General features: G+C 36.3%; 1 protein-coding gene across 1 annotated transcript in view; it reads left to right on the top strand.

The window, feature by feature from the left end:
• kif1c (kinesin family member 1C) overlaps positions 1 to 23,647 on the top strand; it is a 54,414-nt gene that overhangs the window by 13,859 nt on the left and 16,908 nt on the right. The window contains exons 2-12 of the mRNA XM_058775774.1: positions 6,154 to 6,287; positions 14,200 to 14,276; positions 14,747 to 14,926; positions 15,767 to 15,832; positions 16,003 to 16,181; positions 17,680 to 17,791; positions 18,598 to 18,675; positions 19,150 to 19,215; positions 19,402 to 19,480; positions 22,894 to 22,972; positions 23,058 to 23,206. Coding sequence (XP_058631757.1) covers positions 6,182 to 6,287; positions 14,200 to 14,276; positions 14,747 to 14,926; positions 15,767 to 15,832; positions 16,003 to 16,181; positions 17,680 to 17,791; positions 18,598 to 18,675; positions 19,150 to 19,215; positions 19,402 to 19,480; positions 22,894 to 22,972; positions 23,058 to 23,206 — 1,171 coding nt within the window. The 5' untranslated portion in view covers positions 6,154 to 6,181. The remainder of the gene's footprint in view (positions 1 to 6,153; positions 6,288 to 14,199; positions 14,277 to 14,746; positions 14,927 to 15,766; positions 15,833 to 16,002; positions 16,182 to 17,679; positions 17,792 to 18,597; positions 18,676 to 19,149; positions 19,216 to 19,401; positions 19,481 to 22,893; positions 22,973 to 23,057; positions 23,207 to 23,647) is intronic.

Here is a 23,647-nt window from a genome sequence, read left to right as displayed (position 1 = left end):
ACACGAGTGCAGTCTAAAACGCCACTGTCAATCAACAATCGTGGGAGGGGCCTCCGTCCGTGTGACGTCACACAGATAGACGGCTCGATTTGAGAAAGGGGTAAAGATTTTAGTAATTTAAAAAAAAACACTGGGTGGATTTTTATCATTATAGGGTGGTTGTGTACACACACTGCCAATACACATTTCAGTTCAAACAACTTGTAAAAGTGCATGTAGCATTATATAACCCCTTTAAAGATTTCATATTGTTGCAAGGTGAGCTTAAAGGGTACACTACTATGAAAATCACACCGCTTCAGTGTGACATCAATAAGAAAAAAGTATGATTTCATAGATGTTGTTAATAATAGTTGTTCAAAATAAAATATGTATGAACAATTAGGGCTGGGCGATATTTCGAATGCGATATGCATGTGCATCTCGTCAGTAAAGCCGGTTCCTTGATTAGCGGTAAATCCCCATCACCTGTTTTAAAATGGAGCGGCATTTAATACACAGAGCCGTAGTTCACTTACAAACTAGGCAATATCGCATTCATTATCGAAGGCGATTCATTTGCGATAATTAATGCGATATTGCGTAGCTTGTCAGTGATCTGTATGCATATCACATGAGCTATATCGCCCAGCCCTAAACTTAATACATGACCTAGATTATTTATTTTGCAAAATGTTGTCATTTTAATAAATATTACATGAAATGTATTAAAAATTGTTGCAGCTCCAATTAAGCTCAGTGTGCTCTCTATAAGCTCTTCCACATTGAACGTCTATGTAAATACTTCATAAACAGACTTTAAATATTAACTGATGTTTGTTACTTTAAGTTGATCTTTATAAAATTATTAATAACTTATTTTCACAGCTTTAAGATGATCGAGACATAACTATAGTTTATGCCCAAAGATAAAAGAGGCATGTCGTCCATTCAAAGAAGGAGCCATCAGAAACCTGTCGCATCTGTCCAGGAAAAAAGCAACTAAAGGCTGGAGTACACTACACGACTTTTAAAATTTGAACAGATTTTTAAAACACCAGGCATCATAAACTTGCAGACTTTGTAAATGGTCATAAAGGAAAATTGGGCATCATACACCAAACGACTGAGGATCATACACTACCAGACTTTAAATTCCTTCCGATCACAACAAACTCACTCAGAAATGTGTGCATTGTTGCTAGGAGATGCGTAACAAATGAAAACAATATGCGTTCTAAAATTGGCTGAAAATATCAAACATTTTGATATTCTCTAACTGGATGGAATCATAAGCCCCTTTCACATAGTAATACCAGTAAATTGCCGTAAAATTACCAGAACGACTGGCAACAGGCAACAGCATTCCGTCTTTTTTCCAGTAAAGCACCATTCACACATCGGTTTTAAATTACCGGTAAATTCTGTGACATCATAAAGCGGAAATGACCTCTAAAAGGCTGCGCCTCACAGTGTTATGTTTGTAAACATGGAGGGGTAAACGCGATCAGTGTTTTTGTTGATGTTTTCATTTTTGTGCCAAATGTTCACGTTCATGCTGCTTCTTTTGGCCCAGAGACATCGCACGACTTCAAACACAACACGGAGTAAATGTGTCATCTGCATCAGAATGTTATGATTGGCCCAGAGCTGTTGAATTTTGAATTTCAACAGCTCTGGATTGGCCCGGAGTAGACGTCTTATGTCACCGCGTTCTGAACTCGTACGTGCTCATACCTGTAATTTTCCTTCTGCGTTCACACACAGCAGAATTCCGGCAATTTACTGGTAATGTTACAACTTCTCATACCGGTAAATTGCCAGAACGAATTTACCGGTATTTTTGAAAAGGTCCTGTTCACACATGATCTCTTTACGGCAATTTACCGGTAATTTTCCGCAAAAGTCTGTATGTGTGAAAGGGCTTATAGTCTGAAGCTAAAAAATTGGGGTCCCCCAACACCATTGAACACCTTTGGGATGAACTGGAGCAGAGATTGCGAGCCAGGTCTTCTCATCCAACATCAGTGCCTGACCTGAAAAATTCCAGTTTCTGGTTTCTGCTGTTATTTGCAAATGGGGGACCAACTCCATAGTAATATCTATGTGTTTAGCAATGTCATTAAACTGTTGGTGTAATATCCCAATACTTTTGTTCGTAAAGCAGCAGACACTTTTATCCAATGCGACTTTACAAATGAGGAGTAAAACCAATTTGGCAAAGAGCCAACAAAATTTGTAATACACAATAGGGCTTTTCACACTTGAAATTGTTAACCCTGGGTCATACTAAACCCCGGATAAGCAGAATCCTGGGTTATCTGTAATCACGTTTCACACTGCTCATGCTATACCTGGGGTTAACTGTTAACCCTGGGTATTCATTAACACACGTTTCACACTGTACATTCCTAAACCCCGGTTAATGTTCTAATTTGCATATTTGCGGTGTCGCTGTCTCTGATTGGACGAACAGCAAGCAACCTGTTTACACGGCTTTTCCGCGTCTTACCAGTTATTAAAAACATCACCGCTTATGTCTTTATATCAGCGAAGATTGAAGAACAGCTGATAAGCTGTACAGGCAGGGATAGCCATTTTTAAATAAATTTAGTAGCAGAGCTACTGCAAGCGATTTAGTGTTGGAAATCCACTTATCCTTTGCTGAAACTTCTGCATCTTCATGAAGAGCGCAGGTCATGGTTGCTTAGCAACGGCAGACGCCATGAGAGCGCGAGCTACAGCGCTTTGGAAAGAAGGAGAAAGCGGCGCACTTAGCGTTTTAAACGCATCTTTAGGCGCGACATGTGAACGGCCTCATGACGCACAAAGGCAAGAAAACAAAGACAAAAGAAAGAAAACAAGGAGCAAAGTATGTGAATATTATCTTCTCACCGTCTGCAGTTTACACGACGCGTGTTTCCTGTTACTGAAGTGACATGAGCCTTGCTGCTCAATTTCTGATTGGCTGTCTGTTGCCAAGCGTCCAGCAGCAACAAGCAAACACCACTCCGTTTCACACCGAACAAACTTAGCACCGCAATGCGGGGTTTACACCACAAATGGCCCTATTAGACAACTAGATTAGGAAGCGAGGAGAAGAGGAGCAATGCGGAGAGTAAAATGATGCTCTCTTTTATGTATAATAAGTGCATTGGTTTAAGGGTGTGGGGTGGTTAAGTGCTTGTGGAGGAGGTGTGTCTTTTAGCTGCTTCTTGAAAGATTTGAAATTCTCTGCAGTTCGGGTGGAGGTTGGCAGCTTATTCCACCAGAGAGGGTGCAGGTTTGGGAAAGTCTCCTTCCCATAGCGCTTTTTATAAAACACTGATTGTGCCAAAGCAGCTTCACAGAGATAAACAGAAAAATAGCATTATCAGTTATGGAAACTCAACTAGACAGTTCAGATTCTGCTGTGAAGCAGCTCTGTAATACATTAGAGTCATTATTTAGCTCAAGTCAGTTTGAGTTTTGGTTCAGTTCTGATCAATACCAAAAATGCCATGTTGTGAATCATCAGGCCAGGTCAGTTTTGAGTACAGTGAGTGATGATATAGTGTGATATCTGTTCTGATAATGTAACATTTACATCTCATTTACTCATTTACATCTTCAATGGCCTTAGGGACATTAGGAACATTTTAACAAATTTGATTACAAATGGATTTTTTCCACTTCTTATATGTAATTTTGTTTGTTAGAGCATCTCACATCAAATTCTATTGAAATAAAAGGTGAGTGGAGTCTCCTTCATCAAATTCGCCCCAAAATAATTGGCTTAAAATATATTCCATTGTTCAGAAAATACTATATTATCCATCTGGCTGTTCTGACACTATTCAGTTGAGAACAATAAAACTTCAACTGACTTGAGCTGAATAGTGACACTATTGTCCTCAGTAGAGCTGTTTTTAAAGTTGTTTCATAATTGATGGACTTTGCAACATCTGCTATTTTCCTGTTTATTAGTGTGAAGCTGCTTTGAAATAATTGGTATTATTATATAAAGTGCTGTATAAATGAGTTTTTTTTTTTTTTTAATATACAGTGAGTTCAGCTGTATTAATTAGTCTGTCTATAGGCGGGATAAAAGAGGCAGGTCTCTGGTAATTCCTAATTTTCACTGGTTGGCAGTGTGTTGACTGGGCTGATGTGATGGTACAATAACAGTAGCATGTGTGAATTCTCTTTATCTAGTGGAATCGGCAGAATAAGCGTTGTTTTCCTCAGTTGTTTGCTTGTTTCATGCGTTTTGTTGTAGCTGTTGTAATGCCACACAGCAGTAATTATCATCTTTTATAGTAACAGTGGGTGTTCCATGTTTTTGTTGTAGTTAAAGTGGTAATAATGTCCTGAGGTAGTTCCCATCGTGTGCGTCTTTGAGATTTCTCTTGAGCTGACAAGTTTACACAGCTCATTGGCTGCTGGCCAGACTCTCATTCGTACGCAGAAGACACCTTGGTGTCAACTGGTCGGGAACAAGTGATGACACATGCAGTGCAGGGGAATAGGGAAATAATGTGAAAATGCAGAGGGTTTCCATTCTGTTATGATGATAAAAATTGACAGTTCTTTCTTATACTTTAATATTTGCAATAATCACAATTAATATGCACTTTTAATTCCTCTCACATATTGGCATATCAGATCAAAAATCATGATCAGGTGACTATGTAATAAACTGAACAACTTCTTTTTTTTATTTTTTTATTACCATTATAATATACTATTATAGTATTTGTTAATATTGTAAATTAGCTTTTATTTTAATATTTTCAGTTCTCATTTTAAATTTTAGTTTTAATCATTATTAAATGCTTGAATTCTTTTTCCTTTTAGCTTTTTTCCAGTTTTAGTGATTTTAGTTCTTTAAAGGGATAGTTCACCCCAAAAATTAAAACTTTCATTAATTACTCACCCTCATGTCGTTCCAAACCTGTAAGACCTTCGTTCATCTTTGGATCACAAATAAAGATATTTTTGATAATATCTGCGAGCTCTCTGACCCTCATTGCAACTGCAATGTTCCCAGGTCCAGAAATGTAGCAAGGACGTCGGTAAAATAGTCCATGTGACATCAGTGGCTCAACCGTAATTTGATCTAATTTTACATTTTGGAGAGTACCCCAGAACGTAATCAGCAGCGTTGTTTACGTTCAGTAGACAGCGCGCACATGCTGAACGTAAACAACGTTGATTAAGTTCTGGGGTACTCTCCAAAATGGTGGAAGACGGTAACTCAGGGAGAAGAATTGTTGAATAAATTTTGTTATTTTTTTCTTTGCTCACAAAAAGTATTCTCGTAGCTTCGTAAAATTACGGTTGAACCCCTGATGTTTATATGGACTATTTTATCGATGTCCTTGCTACATTTCTGGACCTGGGAACATTGCATTGCTGTTTACGGAGGGTCAGAGAGCTCTCAGATTTAATCAAAAATATCTTAATTTGTGTACCGAAGATGAACAAAGGTCTTACAGTTTTGGAACGACATGAGGGTGAGTAAATAATGACAGAATTTTCATTTTTGGGTGAACTATCCCTTTAACAAACATATTTTATTTGAGTTAGGTCTAACTGTTCCATCTTTATTTCAGTAACTAAAATGTATTTTAATAGTTTTAGTGTTAGTGAACAGTAACAAAACTCTTATAGTGAGCCACATTTTATACTGCACAAAAGTAAAGCTGTATAAGTTTGGTAAGCCTTTGTGTGACTATTCAGCAGCCAATGAAAAAGACTTGACAAGAATTCATAAGCTGCCAAGCTTTCACTAGTAGTGACTATCCTTTTTTTCCAGGCCAAAAAAAAAACAAAAAACATTTCAAACTTTTAGATTGACTACTTATGTATTTAGTCTGAATACTTGGCTATGTTTGAATGGCCTTTGGTGGAAATAAATGCATTTTGTAGCCAGATAGTTACAGCATCTAACAGCATGAGCTGATCATGCCAACCAGCAAAGCTTTAACCCTTTGGTCAAAATGCAAAAATGTTTGTGTAAACCAACATTTCTGTATTCATTCCTGGTACGTTTTTTTCATTTTGCAATTTGAGAAATGGATTAAAGTGTTGATGAATAGAGTATGCTATTTCTCAGCATAAAATGAGTGGTTCATGAATAATGGTAAAATACCAGTTTTGTGAATTTTGGACATTGTTTCACTTGTCTTTCAGGTGCTGAGTAGGTTGACCAGTTGTCATCATGTCGTCTTCCTCGGTGAAGGTGGCGGTGCGTGTGCGGCCTTTCAACAGCCGAGAGATAAACCGAGGAGCCAAGTGTGTGATCCAGATGCAGGACAAGAGCACGTGTGAGTGCAACACAAATACATGCAGTGATGTGTTTTTCTTTCATTTTATATCTTCATTTTTCTGTCTGCACTGTGCGTAGATACACTGCCTTATCTTTGTTTTCAGAAAGAACATTCCTTTTATGTGAACACATGAATTCCAGACATTTGTCTGTAGTCTATGGAGGTGGTTGAATTTTGGAGTCAAAGTTATACAGACTTTTGGTAACTCTAAACATGCCTGTTTTGAAATGAACATTTTGCTCCATAAGTAGACCTGCACACAATTTGTTGCCACAATTCTTCCAAATGATCATCATATTTCCACAGGATTTGTACAGTCATTATTCACAGAATTCCTATTACCTGACCTTTCCACTGAGCTTTGCACACGTGCTCCCACGTTGAAAAAATTGAGGAGTACATTAAGAAAAAAATAGGGATGGAGTAGAAGTGCAGTGGAAATGTATCAAATGTCTTTTTTTCTTAAAGCAGGGGTCACCAAACTTGTTCCTGGAGGGCCGGTGTCCTGCAGAGTTTAGCTCCAACCTTAATCAAACACACCTGAACCAGCTAATCGAGGTCTTGCTTGGTATACGTGAAACTTCAAGGCAAGTTGGAGCTAAACTCTGCAGGACACCAGCCCTCCAGGACCGAGTGCGGTGACCCCTGTCTTAAAGGATTACCAGGAGACATTTACAAGCAATATGATTTGTATGTTTGATTTATATGTAAATTTTTGTTTCAGGCTGTATATGATAATTATGTAAATATTTATAGGCCTAGTTTAAACTGTGTATACAGTATGTACACATACACACACAGTTTAAAGAAGGCCTATACATTTTAAATATACTATAGTAAAATCTTTAGACTGAAAAATACACATTCAATAATGATTTCCTAGTCTTTCCTTCCTGTGACGGGACAGCCCAGACAGATGCTACCAAGGTTTATGGTAAATTAAAATGCCAGATACAGTTAATTTTGTAACCAAAATGTCAATAATAACAAAAATGCTTTATGCAGAGTGATTATAAACAAACCTGAAATACACTGGGACTCTAATTTTGAAATATCCATGCTTTACTATTGCAGGCTGCTCATTCAAAGAGATGAGGGAGATAAATTATGGACTCTGACAACCATTTACAACATTACAATGCAAACATCATAAAGTAAACATTGTCATAAGTAAATCAAAAGCAGTCTATTAGCATAAATGCATGATACTTATTGATTGCAGTCTGCTCTGAAAGCACAAGCCTGTAAAACCTAAAACAGTGCTGTGTTTCTAATTTTGAAATGTGCAGTACTCGTATTTATTCAATGAAATCATGGTCTTTTGAAGTTTAATAATCACATCAGGCCATATCGTGATTGCTGTTTTTCAATCCCCAAATTTAAGACCTTTTAAAATGATCATTAAGATGCTTCTTATACTATTTAAGATATTAAATATTTTAATGACCTTGAATTTTGCATTTGTACTTCTAAGCACAATAGTTCTACATACATTAAATAGAAATTCTTATTAAATTGCAAATGCAAGTGAAAAGATGAAACTGTCAAACCTTGTACTTAACCAATACTTGTTGATAACTAAGTATTTTATAAATGATTTTGCAGCCAAATATTTTATTACATGATGAAATATTAATTTGATCATTTTTTCATCTCTTAAAATAAAAAAATAAATAAAAGAGTATAGTAGGGGTGTCCTCGACTAAGGATTTTCATAGTTGAATCGGAATTTTCGAATCTTGCTGATAGTCGACTGATAGTCGAATCATATGTTTGGGGGCAGGGCAAAATACATTACCAAGAGTCAAGTGACATTCAACAGTCATAAATACTGACGTTAATACACAGGGAAAATGTGTAACGGACGCCTCGCAGATACAAACGGGGTAAATAATGTTTTATGTTTTGATTAAAAGATAGGTAACATTAAACGTCCACGAAATTTTTTACAATAGTGCTCTCATTATAACGTTAAGTATTAGAGGTTGACCGATAGTGGATTTTACCGATACCGATAGCTAGGTTGGACCACACTGGCCGATACCGATTAATCAACCGATAGTTTTCAAAATAGATACTGAAAGAGAGCTAGTGCTTTACTATTTCAAAAAAAAAAAGCAGCAACAGTACTGAACCATACTTTGTAAATGAATAAAAAATATTAATGTTATTTACTATATTGATCATTAAAGTTATTTCATAGTTTGCTAATGTTAAAAGAAGAAACTTTAAAATTTAAAAATGTAGCCTATTAGTAGCTAATAGTGAATGTTGAAATGAACAAACTCTAACAAGGAACAATACTTCTACAGTTTTCATTAATGCTACGAATGGACTTATTGTTAAGTGTTACCATTTAATTTCAGCAGTCATGCTTAAAGATGGCCATCTTTAAATATCTACACAAGGCCATAGCATTAAAATTACATACATATGGATATTGTGTGTGTACTCACACACTTTATTTGCTTTTATTTTTTAACACTTGATAATTATCTAATCAAAAAAAAAAGTTAGTCACACACCGGGCAAAAGCGCAGTGCTGCGTCTAGGAGAACTCAGAGGTATCGCTCACACACACGCACACACACCAGATGCTTTGCGTTCAAATCAAGTAGCGGTCTAAAACTATTTATTTAATCACCAAACGGACATAAGTTTGCTTCAAGAATTAAAAATGTGGCATAAATGAGTTTGAAGTTCGGTGTTTAAAAAAAACAGAGCAAGCGAAAGACACAGAAAAGACAAACGTTTTGCTGAAAAATGCACAATACATAATATCGGCAAAACCGATGAATCGGTCGACTTCTATTATGTATATGACAGTAGTTATTAATGTTCTGCATTTCTGTTTTGAGCTGCGCGCTGAAGATGACCAGTAGAATGAAGCATTTGATAGCAGGTTTTTAATCAATGGGATTTAATTCATTTATCTCATATAGAATACGCTTCATTGTTTATACAACATAACGTTAATATAACAACTTATAGGCTATCTGCACAAAACGCCCCGATGAATGAACGTGTCTGCGCGGCTCTGAACTCCTTTTGTGGACACGTCCTTGACACAACAACCTGCAGAAACATGGGAACTAAACTCTAAGAATTCACAGCGTTTTATTATAATAGTGTTCTCATTATAATGTTATGACAGTGCCAGTCATAGATATTTCTATTCTGCATAGTTGTTTGTCCTGCGCGCTGAAGAGATAATCACCGTAGAATGAAGCACTTTACTGCAGCGACTCAACCAAATGCATCTTATATGAGATAAATAATATATACACGATATATATAAACCGGCTGAAATGTTTTGAAATCACCTGTATCCTATCTGATCGAAAAAAATCCAGTCTTTCACTCTGTGTCAGTTTGTGTGTCAGTTTGAGTCTTTCTAAAGATTTAAATCCTTGCCGCCAAGATGCTCCTGTCGGTCACAGATTATGGAAAGTGAAACTTAAATCTATAGGGGAAGTTGGATTTATTCACGCACGTTACAACATTTATTTAAAGCTTTTTTCTTTTCAGATTCTTATTTACAGCATTATCATTAATAGGCTGTATACTAACTTATTGGGAGAAAACCGTTAGTTCTATGTGAAATCAGACATTGAGCACCCCCATATAGCCAAAATGGCATGATCATAACACCCCGTGAATATTGGACTGTGAGATTGGGAGTCGGATCAGGATCCTCGAATCGAAGCATCGAATCGTTGACTATTCGGGGTCACCCCTAGAGTATAGTTTTTTTAGCACTTTTTAACACCTTTTACCATATTTAAATCTATTCCACTGTCAATTGCATGCCAGTCGAGCGTGATTTTGTTTTTTTTTGTTTTTTTGTTTTTGTTTTTTTTACAAAAAACTCATTCCACACTTTTAGTAGTTACTCCTCATGAACTTTTCCATGGTAGTATCCAAAAATACTTGTCTCCACCCACACGTTGAAAGAGGGGGAATTTCTGAGAGTTTGGAACCACAGTCCTAAACCACTGTAAAATCCTGTTGTTTGCAGTACTGGCTGCCAGACCTCACATTCCCGTCTTCCTCTACGAGGCGTTTCCACCCCACTCTCTCTTCAACTGCAAACTGCAGCGCCGCCACTGTTTGCCTCATCTCTCTCTCTCTCTCTCTCTCTCTCTCTCTCTCTCTCTCTCTCTCTTTCTTTCTTTCTTTCTTTCTTTCTTTCTCTCTATATCTAAAGAATCTGCCGGGCTGGCAGTCTGTTTGCTTTGACCCCCCTCCAACACAAACACTGAGCTGTTTGAGCTCAAGGTAGCAGTGCTCATTGTTACCCTGCAGTGCTTTATTCCGCTGGGGCCTTCTCCACTCTTTGGCTTCCTTTTAATGACCCTACTCACTGGAGTTTCACTTTTATACCCGTCTAAAATTAATTACACCAAACTGAATTTTAAAGAGAGCAAAACTGTTTAAAAACGGTTTAATTTTTTAACATTTAAGTTATATATCCATTCTTACTAAAAAAAACTAAAGCAAAATCACTGCTAATCAGAACATGTAGTGCTTTCAAAATAGTGGTGTGAGCAAATGATTATTCATCAGTCGATCATGATTTTGATTCTCATGAATTGCAATGGTGTTTTGAACCATAGCTGCGTGTGACGCTATGGCATGTATATGTGTGATAGAGACAAGTTGGAAAGGAAAGGTTGAAGCAAATTACTTTTGCAGTTGACCCTTTTTCCAGCCTGTGAATCATTTCCACAATTATTATCATTGTAAATCGAGTTTGTTTGTATGTATATGTGTGTGTGTGTGTGTGTGTGTGTGTGTGTGTATGTATATGTGTGTGTGTATGTATGTGTGTAATATATATATATATATATATATATATATATATATATATAATTTATTAAAGTCGGAATGAAATCAAAATTGAAAATTCTTATTTTTTTATGGAATACTGTAGTGTTTATTATAAATAATGTATCCGCCTTTGTAATCTTTCATCAAAAATGTTAACCTCCCCTCCCCCTCAAAACGACTCCTCTTCTCTTCCGGTCACATGCGATTGCGCAAGGGCGGAGCCAGTGACGTAAGGGGTAAACGCTGCGATAAACGACAGGGGATAAAGCTGAAGCTGATGCTTCACTTTATAGAAATAAATGCATTGACCAGTTGATGCGAGCCATGGGGGAGTACACTACTCTTAAAAGTTGAGAGGATATTACCACAACATTACTCTTAGGACATCGCAAACTATTTATTTTTTTATGAATATGACTTAACCTGATGGAGGACGCACTCAGTCATTCAGGCAGTCTCTCTCTCTCTCTCTCTCTCTCTCTCACGCGTGCTGTTAGACATGTTTTGTACCGCTGATCGTCCTCGTCGCCGTCATCCTTAATAAATAAATAAAAAAATCTTCATGCTAGGATGTCGGCGGTGAATCCAGTGGAGAGAAATCCCCCCACAACTAACTGCAAACTGGCATTCAGATCTGCCTCCATTTTGTTAGTAACGCCCCAACTTCCAACGATCCAATCAGTTCTGGAAGGATGAAATCAAGTCCCACCCTCTCATTTCAGATGCCGTTTCACTCGGATATACGTCACAGTAGAGTAGAAAAGACAATCGCAACTTCCGTTTCATACCGACTTTAAGGCTATGATTTAGCATGTTCATATGGTGCAAATAATTATGGGGAAAATAACGTTAAAATTATTAACGTATTTAACGCACACACCCCATCCCAACCTGTACTTCATCTTACTGTGTATTGCATGCAGTTGCTGATGAACATGATGCGGAACAACTATCTGATTGCATGATGCAGCCTGAGCCTTTTCATTTGTGGTCATATGCTCATGAAATTCAAAATACAGTGCTCCTGTATGGGGTTTTGTCTTATATTTATATCTTATAGTTTAGTATATCGCATTAGCAAGACTGCTGTTTTTCCCGAATATCTGGACAAGTGCAAATGTGCTATTGATTTTATACAACAGGTCAATAAAGACCTGTCAAAAAGTTAATATTGTGTTACATTGTAGAAACAATATCAGTATTATCTCTTTTTGCTAAATTTTGCAAACTATATATATAATATATATGTATGTATATGTATATGTGTACTGCAGTCTAAAGGCGAACAGAAATGAGACCTACAGCTCTCTGCTTGCAGCGCATCAGTCACACTCGTCAAAGTGAGTGAAACATACAACACATTTTTATCAAATAATGCGTCATTAATAGCGGTTCACTTCTGCAATTTGGTATGATTGTGTTGACACCAGCATTGAACCTTGCCGGAGTTCACATGAACCGTACCCCAGACCACCCGTTTTAAAGGGATAGTTCACCCAAAAAGGGGTTCAACCGCAATTTTACAAGCTTCGAGAATACTTTTTGTGCACAAAGAAAACAAAAATAACGACTTTATTCAACAATTCTTCTCCTCCTCCTAATGATACTCTCAATAATTTCGGTGCGCCACTGCAGATGGGATGAGGAGGAGAAGAATTGAATGAAGTCGTTTTTTTTTTGGTTCACTTTCGAGATTCGCGATCGCACATACTCTGTTTACACTATGGAGCAGCAGTATTTACCACACATTTTACAAGATTGTTTGTCAGTCGTGCTCAGGATCTGCAAATCATACGCCATCGTGCTCAGTCATTTCTCCTTACTCCCAATTTTGTAGACATCGCCCAACCCTAGTCTGATATTTGTTTTTAAGACATACTCAAATGCTCGATTCATTTTTATCAATTTCTCATAAAACAAGAGTTCTTATCTAAAGTTATTTTGCTTCTCAAGTAAATGTATCATGATTTAAGAATCTTTATATATTTGCACTGGAAAACAAGACAAAAATACAGAGGAAGGACATCACTGAGTTTTCATTGTGGGCAGGCAGGGTTTGATAGGGATATCGTGTCAAAGGTCATTCTAAAGCTACTGAAAGAAATGTGAATGGAGGGGAAGTGCTGTGGCCCTGCAGTATTTGCCGAGCTGGGATGTTTCCAAGCTCATTATGATGGCTAGACAGGACTGTGTTGACATTACTTGGGAAATACTATGTCCTAAGAACAGTTGCCATTGCTCATTGAAATTTTCATTCAGTTCTCACACACTAATTTGCTTTTAAGAAGCAAGGACTGCTTACTAGTAAATGTAAATATAATACAAATATTTCTGGCCTTGGATGTTGATTGGTCAGTGCAGCATTCCAGACATGCTAAATTGCAATATGAGACACCTGCATCCCTGTGCTGCATGCATAGTTAGGAGGATGTGCAAAAAAAAATGTTATAATGGACTGTCTGTGGGTTGATCCATTAGTTGACTAGTCAACTAGTTCAGGAAGACCTGTATAATTAGACGCACATTTCTTTTGAATGTATGTATGCTGTACACAGCCTGTACATTTATTTTGTTTTGCGCTTTTCACAATTTGAATAGTTTCAAAGCAACTTTATTGGAAGTTATAATGTTATGTCTATAATTCTTTACCACAGAGCAAGTTTTAGGGCAATATAAAGTGATGACGCAAGTGATCCTTTGGATTTAGATCTAGCTATGTTGTATTTCTAGTGTATATATGCTTAAGAATCCAAAGTTATTATAGGATTTAGATAAGGCACTCAAGACTGTGCTTTATTGTGAATATACTGAAGTCACAGCTGTTGGGGTTGCAGGAACTTTACTGTTGTCCTATTTCATGCGCTCATTTGTCTTTTTATTTATTTTACATTTACATAATATTTCATAGAGTGAAGTATATTTTTGTTTCCCTAATTTTTTCATTAAAATGATTGTGAAGTTATTATAAGACATACATTTCATCTATTTACTTGTTTTTACATAAATACAGTTTAATTAAATGACTGTTACCAGTACTGTGTGTGAAATTAGTGTGCTGAATTTTGTCTATGTTTTACAGGTATTATTAATCCCAAACAACCCAAGGAAGCACCCAAGAACTTTACTTTTGACTATTCATACTGGTCACACAGCTCAGTAAGTTTCTGTCACTGAATACAGCGTCTCAATTTCCAATAGGTGGGGAGAGAGTGTGAGAGGGTGAAGCTGCTGCAACATTAATTGTATGAACCTGTCAATAATAATGAATATTTGTATACCACTTTTAAATCGGCTTTACAGAAAGGTATACTATAACAGAAATTCAGGTCTATAAAGTCCTTATTTCATCAAAAACCTGATTGAAAGTAATGCCACAATGCATTTGTCTTGTGCTGCCAGTGAGTATGACAAAGGCTCACTGGCAAGGAACAGAAAACTCTAAAAACAAACAAAAAAAAACAATAATTTTAGATGTTTATTATTGCAGGCAAATGCAAACCATGCGCAACACAATATAATCAAGATGTAAATGTGTTAGCATTTACCAATAATAACGCTCATCATCTTCAGACATTCATCTGAACACAGAAAACTCCCTCAGACTTTTTTTCACTGTGTATTTGCAGGAAGAAGACCCATCCTTTGCATCTCAGAGGAAGGTGTATCAGGACATTGGCGAGGAGATGCTGCTTCATGCTTTTGAGGGATATAATGTGTGTATTTTTGCTTATGGGCAGACTGGAGGAGGGAAGTCATACACAATGATGGGAAAACAGGATCCTGGGCAGCAAGGCATAATTCCACAGGTATGTTTATGCAGTTTTTTTTTGTTTTGGTTTTTTTTTTTACTTTTTTTTTTTTGTTTTTTCTGTCCGCAAGTGAAATGAACAAGGCAATGGAGTCAGTATATATTTGAAGTTTAATGTTTAGCTACGTAAGATTTAACTATGGATGACAAAAAACAGAAACCAAGTGACTGAAAACCATTTTAGTCGATTTCTGTGCAAAGCTGCATTGGGTGATATAGGCTGAATGACAGGTCTATATTAAAGATGCACTCAGTAATTTTTTTTGCTAATCTAAAAATTTTGTGTATAATTGAATGAACAGCATTTGAGAAATGTCTTGGCACAAGGAATCATATATAAATAATAAATATATATATATATATATATATATATATAATTTATGTATTTATTATTTTTTATCTTTTCACATATTGTACTATTCGTTGTGCTAAAATACTATAGGTTTCAGACACCGGAATTTTTCCACACTGCAAATGAAATATTGATTGGAGTCAAAATTCAGTTGATAATTGAGACACAAGTTCGCACAAGTAAAGTTTGTAGTTAATGAGAGCATGAGTTCTTGGTGATATGAGAGGTATATTAGTAGCATCAGGTTGATTTTAATGCTGATGAGCAGTCCGATTTACTATGAACGATGGTCCATATAAAGTTCAGTGGTTGATTTAAAAATCTTATAAACCTTATAACAATTTATAAACTTTTAAAGACAGACCTGTTTTGAGCTACAAGGTTGTTAATCGAGGTACTAAAAAGGTACTGTAAATATTTGAAGTAATTAATTAGTGTTCTCTCTCACGTCTCTCATTGTGCATCATTTAATTTTTTCCCCCATAGATGTGTGAGGATTTGTTCAGACAGACTGCAGATAACACCGACCCTGACCTGTCCTTCTCTGTAGAGGTATGTTTGTGTGTCATTGTGTGTGTCCGTTTACATACAGTGTTAAAAGAACTGTGAGAATTGTTTTGGACATTTCATTGGCGCATGGCCTCATAAAGCATGTGAGTTCACATTAAACTGCAAACAATTTCTGGATGTAATTTTCTGTATTTTTATTATTTTTTTTTTAGGTTTCATATATGGAGATTTACTGTGAGCGAGTTCGAGACTTGTTGAACCCAAAAAGCAGAGGGGCCTTGAGGGTCAGAGAGCACCCTATAATGGGCCCTTATGTAGAAGACCTCTCCAAAATGGCAGTTACCAACTACAGTGATATTGCAGATCTCATGGACACTGGCAACAAAGCCAGGTATTATTATACACACAAACATGACTGTGAATTCAGATTAAAATACTGTTTGTCTGCTAAACAATTAATCAGATTATATACATGTTTTGAACAGTGGAAGAGACAAATGAAACAAAACATCGTTTTGAATGAATGCTTTTCATTGTGTGCAGAACAGTTTCAAAATATACATGTTATTAAAAGTCCAGATTAGGGATGTTCATTTCGGTTATTTTTCCTAACCAACAACCTACGCTCGTTAACCGATTATTAACCGTTAACCGACAAGATTATTTTAAATTAGAACTAAAATTAAATTAGAAAGAATAAGTGTCTGTGACCCGTTAAAAATACTAACATTTGTTTTCCGGGGATTAATTTTACATGCGCAAAAAGCAGCAAACAACCCTAACCTTTTACTATTCCGATTATCTTCATGACTAAAAGGAGTAGTTGCTTCCACTGTTAGAAAAAAAAAAATCAAGTGATATCTCCAGCGCCGCACACAGTTTAGCATTCTACCTTGACAATGCAGCCTGTTCATTGTCATTATAAAAAAACAATCAGTCAAACATATGGGAAAAAATAAAAAACACTGCTCAGTTTAAATATGTAGTAAAATCTGTGCCGTTAAGCGTTATCACCATACCGCCGTGAAGTTATGCAAAACATTTTGTTTTACGTGGATATTGGAACGCGAGTAAAGTAGGCCAGGCTAAAAGGTAAATAATATTTTGGCATTCAAATACATCGCGAATACGAAAACATTTGATTTTGTGTTGAACAAGAGACCCAACATTGGGTTCAGTTTCGTTTTAGCCTTAATTCGTTTTGGTTTGTCGGTATAGCTTCGTACATTTTTAATTCTTGTTCTTTTATACTGTTAATTGAAAGTATTTGTTGCTATGTTTACAGTGTTTATTATAATATTTGTAATTCGCGTCAGCCTATTTCTGAATGAAATAATAAAATGCGACTTATAGGCGACTTATGGTTTTTTTTTTTTCTCTCTAAAAAACGTTTTTTTTTTTTTTTATACACGTAGCTTATTTTAACCATGAATTAAACCTTTTAAAATATCTTGATAAATTACTGAAAAAATAAATAAATAAATAAGTGACTTTAAACCATTTAACTGATTGTATTAATCGGTCAAAATTCTTATCGGTCGGTTAAACGGTTACAATGAACATCCCTAGTCCAGATAAAAATATAAAGTGAGTGGTGATAGTTAACTTCAAATAACCAACTGGATGTGTTATTCAGACTATAAACATGTTGACAGGTTACTAACTAGCTTAGTGAGATTCTCTTTAAACACTTTCTCCAATAAGACAGTAATTGACTTTAATTGCACTTGGATGCATTTTAAAATCCATTGATGTGTGAAATTGAACTAATGTTATTGTTAAAATAAGTATGACAGTATTTAGATGTGTAATGTGCATTCTTTATGAAGTATTTGACAACATTTATAGTGACATTTATTTGCTTTTTGTCTGTTTTCTATTACTTTAAGGACGGTTGCTGCTACTAATATGAACGAGACCAGCAGTCGCTCACATGCTGTCTTCACCATCCTCTTCACACAGCGTCGACATGATAACATGACCAGCCTGGACACTGAGAAGGTGTGTGCGGACATTAGAAAACTAGGGGTGTCCCCGACTAAGGATTTACATAGTCGAATCGTAATTTTCGAATCTTGCCGATAGTCGAATCATATGTTTGGGGGCGGGGGTAAAATACATTACCAAGAGTCAAGTCATTAGACCATCATAAATACTGACGTCAACACACAGGGAAAATGTGTAACGGATGCCTCGCAAAAACAAAAGGGGTAACTGATGTTTTAAGTTTTGAATAAAAGAGAGTTAACATTAAACGTCAGCGAAACACTAAGAATTCACAACATTTTTTACAATAGTGCTCTCATTATAACGTTATGTATATGACAGTAGTTATTATCTGCATTAGGGTTAGTCATATCGTCATATCGCACACCCCTGCACCATAACGTTAATATTATGACTTATAGGCTGCGCGGCTCTGAATGAACTCCTTTTGTGGACACCTTCTTCATGCAACAACGTGCAGAAACCCGGCAACTAAACTCTAAAAACTCACAGCGTTTTATTATAATAGTGTTCTCATTATAATGTTTTGTACTGTATATGACAGTCATAGTCATAGTCATTAATATTCTGCATTGTTGTTTGTCCTGCTCACGCTGCGCGCTGAAGAGACAATCACTGTACAATGAAGTGCTTTACTGCAGAGTAACTCAACTAGATGCATCTTATACAAGATAAATAATATATACACCATATATATAAACCGGCTGAAATGTTTTGAAATCACTTGTACCCTACCTGATCTAATCTACCTGATCCTATTTTACTGTTCTTTACTGAGTCTGGTTTTGTGTTCTGTTCAGGTGAGCAAGATCAGCCTGGTTGATCTGGCAGGAAGTGAGCGAGCAGACTCATCTGGAGCCAAAGGCATGAGGTTGAAGGTCTGTAAGATATAATATTAGCTCTGAATTAAAGGATTAGTTTACACAAAAACAAAATGCTGTCATCATTAAAACATCATTGTTATGAAACAATGAATTATTAAAATCACAAGTTGTGTTTGTTAACATTAGTTAATGCACTGTGAATTAACATGAACTAACAATGAACAACTGTATTGTAACTAACATTAACAAAGATTAATAAATAGTGTAATAAATGCATTGTTCATGTTAGTTAATACATTAAATAATGTTAACAAATGACAAGTGGAAGGGACGTTTTCTGGTGAATCATGGATTCATTTGGACATGAGTCATATGAGTTTTATCATGGTTTTTGGAGCTTGACATCAAGCTACTTGAATTACATTGTAAAGCTATGGACATTCTGTTGAGTAAATTATAATACTTACTTCTGGTTGTATTAAACCTATTGAGAATTAACAGAAAGTTTAAAAGCATTGTGTTTTTTAGGAGGGAGCCAATATTAACAAGTCTCTGACAACACTGGGTAAAGTCATCTCAGCACTGGCAGACATGGTAAGAACTTTTTATTTTTGTTCTCTTTTTTTGTTTTTCTGACTCTCCTTTTGTTTCTTACTGCTGCTTCGGTTCATTTCTTTACCTCATTTCTCAACTGTGTCTGCGTCTCTTTATTGTCCTTTAGTGTTTTGTCTCAAATGTCGAGTTCTTTGTGAAGTGTAACAATATGTTTCCCCTCCACAGCATGGCTCAAAGAAGAGACGCTCTGATTTCATTCCCTACAGGGATTCTGTGCTCACATGGCTATTGAGAGAAAATCTAGGTATGTCTTGCTGTCTAAAAGCCTATTCAAAGACTGAGAGTTGAAACCATACATTTCAACACATCTGCTCACACCAGGGAGGAAAATTAGTCTGACAAGAGAGCATTTTTTCATTTAGAGAGACTTTTTTTCACCAAAATAAATTCATTGACCTATAAGATGCTTTTTGGGTCACGTGTTGTTAGATCCTGTCAACGCGTCAGGAATGTCCCATTAGAGGACCTGTTTTGTCTGGTGTCTAAAACCAGTTTGGTCTGATGCCCAAAACCAGTCAAGAAGTTTATCTGATACACAACTAGTCATTTAAGTAACTCTTCTATCAGCCCAGGAGGCAGGCATTTTGTTTTGACAGTAAATCTTGAGATGGAGATACTCTTGCTCACTTAACTGTGAAGACAAACACAGCTAAACAACATAAGATTAAACGGTAACAAAAAATAATCTAAAATGAAATTAGTAAATTTTGTGATGCATATTTTTCATGTGGGGTTCCGGTAACACATAAAGATGCAAATAACAGCTGTGTGTATTCTGAAAGTTTTACATATAAGAAAAAAAAATTATGTCGCTAAAAAGAAAACTTTTTTGAAAAAAAAAAACAAAAAAAAAACAATCTTACTGACAAACCTGTAGTGTTTAAGCAGGTGGCCAAAATGAGGTCTAATAGTCTTGTTGCTCTCTATTATGTTATTAATAATCAAATAGCAATATCAAGAAAAAGAGGATCACTTACTGCTCTTCAGTTTCCTTGAATAATTGTTTGAAAACCAACTTAATTGAGAAATACTACAAAGCTTTAATTTATTAAAGTTAAATATTAACACATTGACAATTACATAAAGGAATGTGTTGCATAGTGTACTAGTTGCTATTATTACTTAAAGGTCCCATGACATGCTGCTTTTTGGATGCTTTTATATAGGCCTAAGTGGTCCCTAGTACTGTATCTGATGTCTCTTTCCTAAAATTCAGCCTTGGTGCAGAATTTCAGCCACTACAAGCCAGTCCCACAATGAGCTTTCCTTAGGATGTGCCATTTCTGTGTCTGTAGCTTTAAATGCTAATGAGGAGGAGAGAGGCGGGGCAAGGTGAAGGGTGGGTGTGTGGCCTTAACCAGCTTGCGCTACCATGCGCTAATGTTGACAGTGGATGTATCGCAATTAGGGTTGGGTACCGAAACCCGGTACCAATATGGCACCGGTACCCAAGTAACCGATATGTACTAGAACCGAATCAGAACGGAGATTTCGGTGCCATGCCTGAGTGATCTATTAAAATATTTTTCCTTTGTTTCTCTGAAACGAACGTAAAAAGAATCATCATCACCGGCACCGCACATGAAAAATTATTTCCCGACTGAGAAAATGCACCTGAACTCATGTCGGAAATCTCTAATAATACAAGTCCAACAAATCTTTGTAGTAGTAACGCAAGTGTGCTGTTTTCACATTCCGACTTAAAAGCACAACTCGGGAAATAAGAGCATCCGAGCAGCGCGTGAATGCAGAAATTACACTTGCTCTGACAGCAACAGGTAGCGTTCCATTAACTAGCTAAGCTAAACATGCTTAAATTAGGGCTGGGCGATATGAGCAAAAATTCATATCTCGGTATCTTTTGGCTGATGTGTTGTAGGCTATAGGGTATATATCTCTGTATTTTGTATTTGGATTAAACAAATAAAGTGAATGTAGGCATATATTATGTGCAAAAAGGGTTAAAATCACATTATATTCTAACATTGTAACATTTCAATCTAAAAACAAAAATAATGCTTTTAAAGTAGAAGTTAAATTTACTAAACTAAAAATGAAAATAAAGCACAGACTGAGTAGAAATGGCTGTTTTGATTACCCCATTACCTTACTATCATACAAATACACTTACTTGTAGGTTTAAAATTCTGCATGTGTCACATTTATTGTCCAACTACAAATATTTCAGCAAAATGTATATTTTAGTCAGAGTTATTGCGCTCTGTCTGTTTGGCGCGCATGTGCGCGGCGGCGCTGGTTCTAAATGAAGTCTGTGAAGTTTAGCAGAGAATCGCAAAGCAAAAGCTCACGCACTTCTGACAGCAAAATGGAAATATTTCCATGGCTTTCTAACATTTACAGATGGAGAATATGTAAGTTCACATTACCTGTGAAATGTAAGTTATGCATTAGGGAAAACAGCACGTCTCAAACACATTAAACAGCACGTCTCTGTCAGCGGCACACGCAGCCTTTCTGTCAGAGCCGCTTTAAACTGAAACTATAAACTATAGGCTAGTATATCTTACGAGTTTTTTTTAAAGCCCTTCATATAAAGCTTGTCACGTTTAGAACAAATTGTATAATGCACTTTCTCCGCAGCAGTTCAGTCTGTGTCCTCCCTAGATATTTTTTCAGCTGCGCTCGTATCAAACTTATAAAGAATATATCGATATATCATAGTAACTCAATATACCGCCCAGCCCTAGCTTAAATTAAAATGCCTAAAACTAAAATTATCTTGTATTCACGTTTTTAAACCTGTTGTCCAACAAAAGAGAACATTATAACCTTTTTAGTCCACAACACCAGTTAAATGCTTCCTTTTGTGATTTGATGTAGCTTCTTGTCACAGAATGAGGCAGAAAATATGTTCCATAGGCTACTAATACATCGATTAGCAATGGATTATAAATATACTTAATTATGAAAATACCAGCGATGGCTTGAATAACACAGATAAACTATATATTGTTGTAGTCGAGTGTTTAATGTATTTGTTTTATCATTCAAAACGAATATCTTCTGTTTACTCAGTTACAGCAATAGCAATGCCTTTGTCCATATTGGGGATTTCCTGGAGCTTCATGAGTTCCATATACAGTATGTTTATATATACATATACCTGTGTATATATATATATATATATATATATATATATATAACAAGTATCGGTTTAGGCACCGGCACCGTTTTAAAAGTATCGATTTGGCACCGGTATCAGAAAAAACCCAAACGATACCCTAATCGCAATGGCTCGTAGACACAGTCGTTCAAGCTTTTCAGTTTGACCCAGAATCTGATCTGGATGGAGAAGCACCGGATGAAAAAGTTGCAACTCAGCGGCTACAGCAGGACGTCTCAAAGCCGAAGCAGGATACCCAGGGCTCGGTTTACACCTATCGCCATTTCTAACCACTGGGGAACCATAGGCAGGCTAGGGGAACTCATATTAATATTAAAAAACCTCATAAAGTGAAATTTTCATGCCATGGGACCTTTAAGCTTATTTGAACTTTTGTTATTTTCATTTTTTTGTGAATAGACCTGCTGTCAGTGATTCATTTAACTTTTGGTTGTGTTTTTGTTGCAAACAAGTCTCTAACCAACTGTTGTTACTGCTCCACACAGAGTTTAATTGAGTGTTTGTGTTTGAAGGTGGAAACTCTCGCACGGCCATGATTGCTGCTCTGAGCCCAGCAGATATTAATTATGAAGAAACACTCAGTACTCTCAGGTAAAAACACACGAGAGAACCAAAGTTGTTTTCTACAATACATTGTCCTGGATGCACTATATAACCAGCGTGTGTCTTGCTGTAGGTATGCAGACCGAGCTAAGCAGATAAAGTGTAATGCTGTCATTAATGAGGATCCAAACGCACGTCTCGTCAGGGAGCTGAAAGAAGAGGTCAACAGACTCAAAGAGCTCCTCCTCTCTCAGGGACTCAGCAACCTCATCACTGCCTCAGGTAAATATGCACATACACACGCAAACCCTCCTAACATTAACAGCCAGGTCGCATTTCACCACAAAACCAAAACGAAAAAGGGCCTAAAACCCATTATTAGAGCCTTTGAGATTTTCGCATAGACTTCGCATAATTAAATTTTCAGTTGGATTCTCATTAAAATCGAGATATGTAATAGATGTGTAATATTATTTAAATCAGCATAAATAAAAAGCTGTACAAATATAATAATATGCCAAACTGTAAGACTCTTATGCTCTCCAAGGCTACATTTATTTGTTAAAGTAAAATTGTGAAATATTATTGCAATTTCAAATAACTGTTTTCTACTTGAATCTATTTATGTTTAATATAATGTAATTTATTCCTGTGATGAAAGCTGAATTTTCAGTTATCATTTCTCCAGTCTTCAGTGTCACATGATGCTTCAGAAATCATTCT

Source organism: Onychostoma macrolepis, chromosome 05 (genome assembly GCF_012432095.1).
Source record: "Onychostoma macrolepis isolate SWU-2019 chromosome 05, ASM1243209v1, whole genome shotgun sequence".
NCBI classification, from domain to species: Eukaryota; Metazoa; Chordata; class Actinopteri; order Cypriniformes; family Cyprinidae; genus Onychostoma; species Onychostoma macrolepis.
The sequence above is the reverse complement of the archived record's forward strand: the minus strand, read 5'-3'. Positions and strand labels throughout refer to the sequence as shown.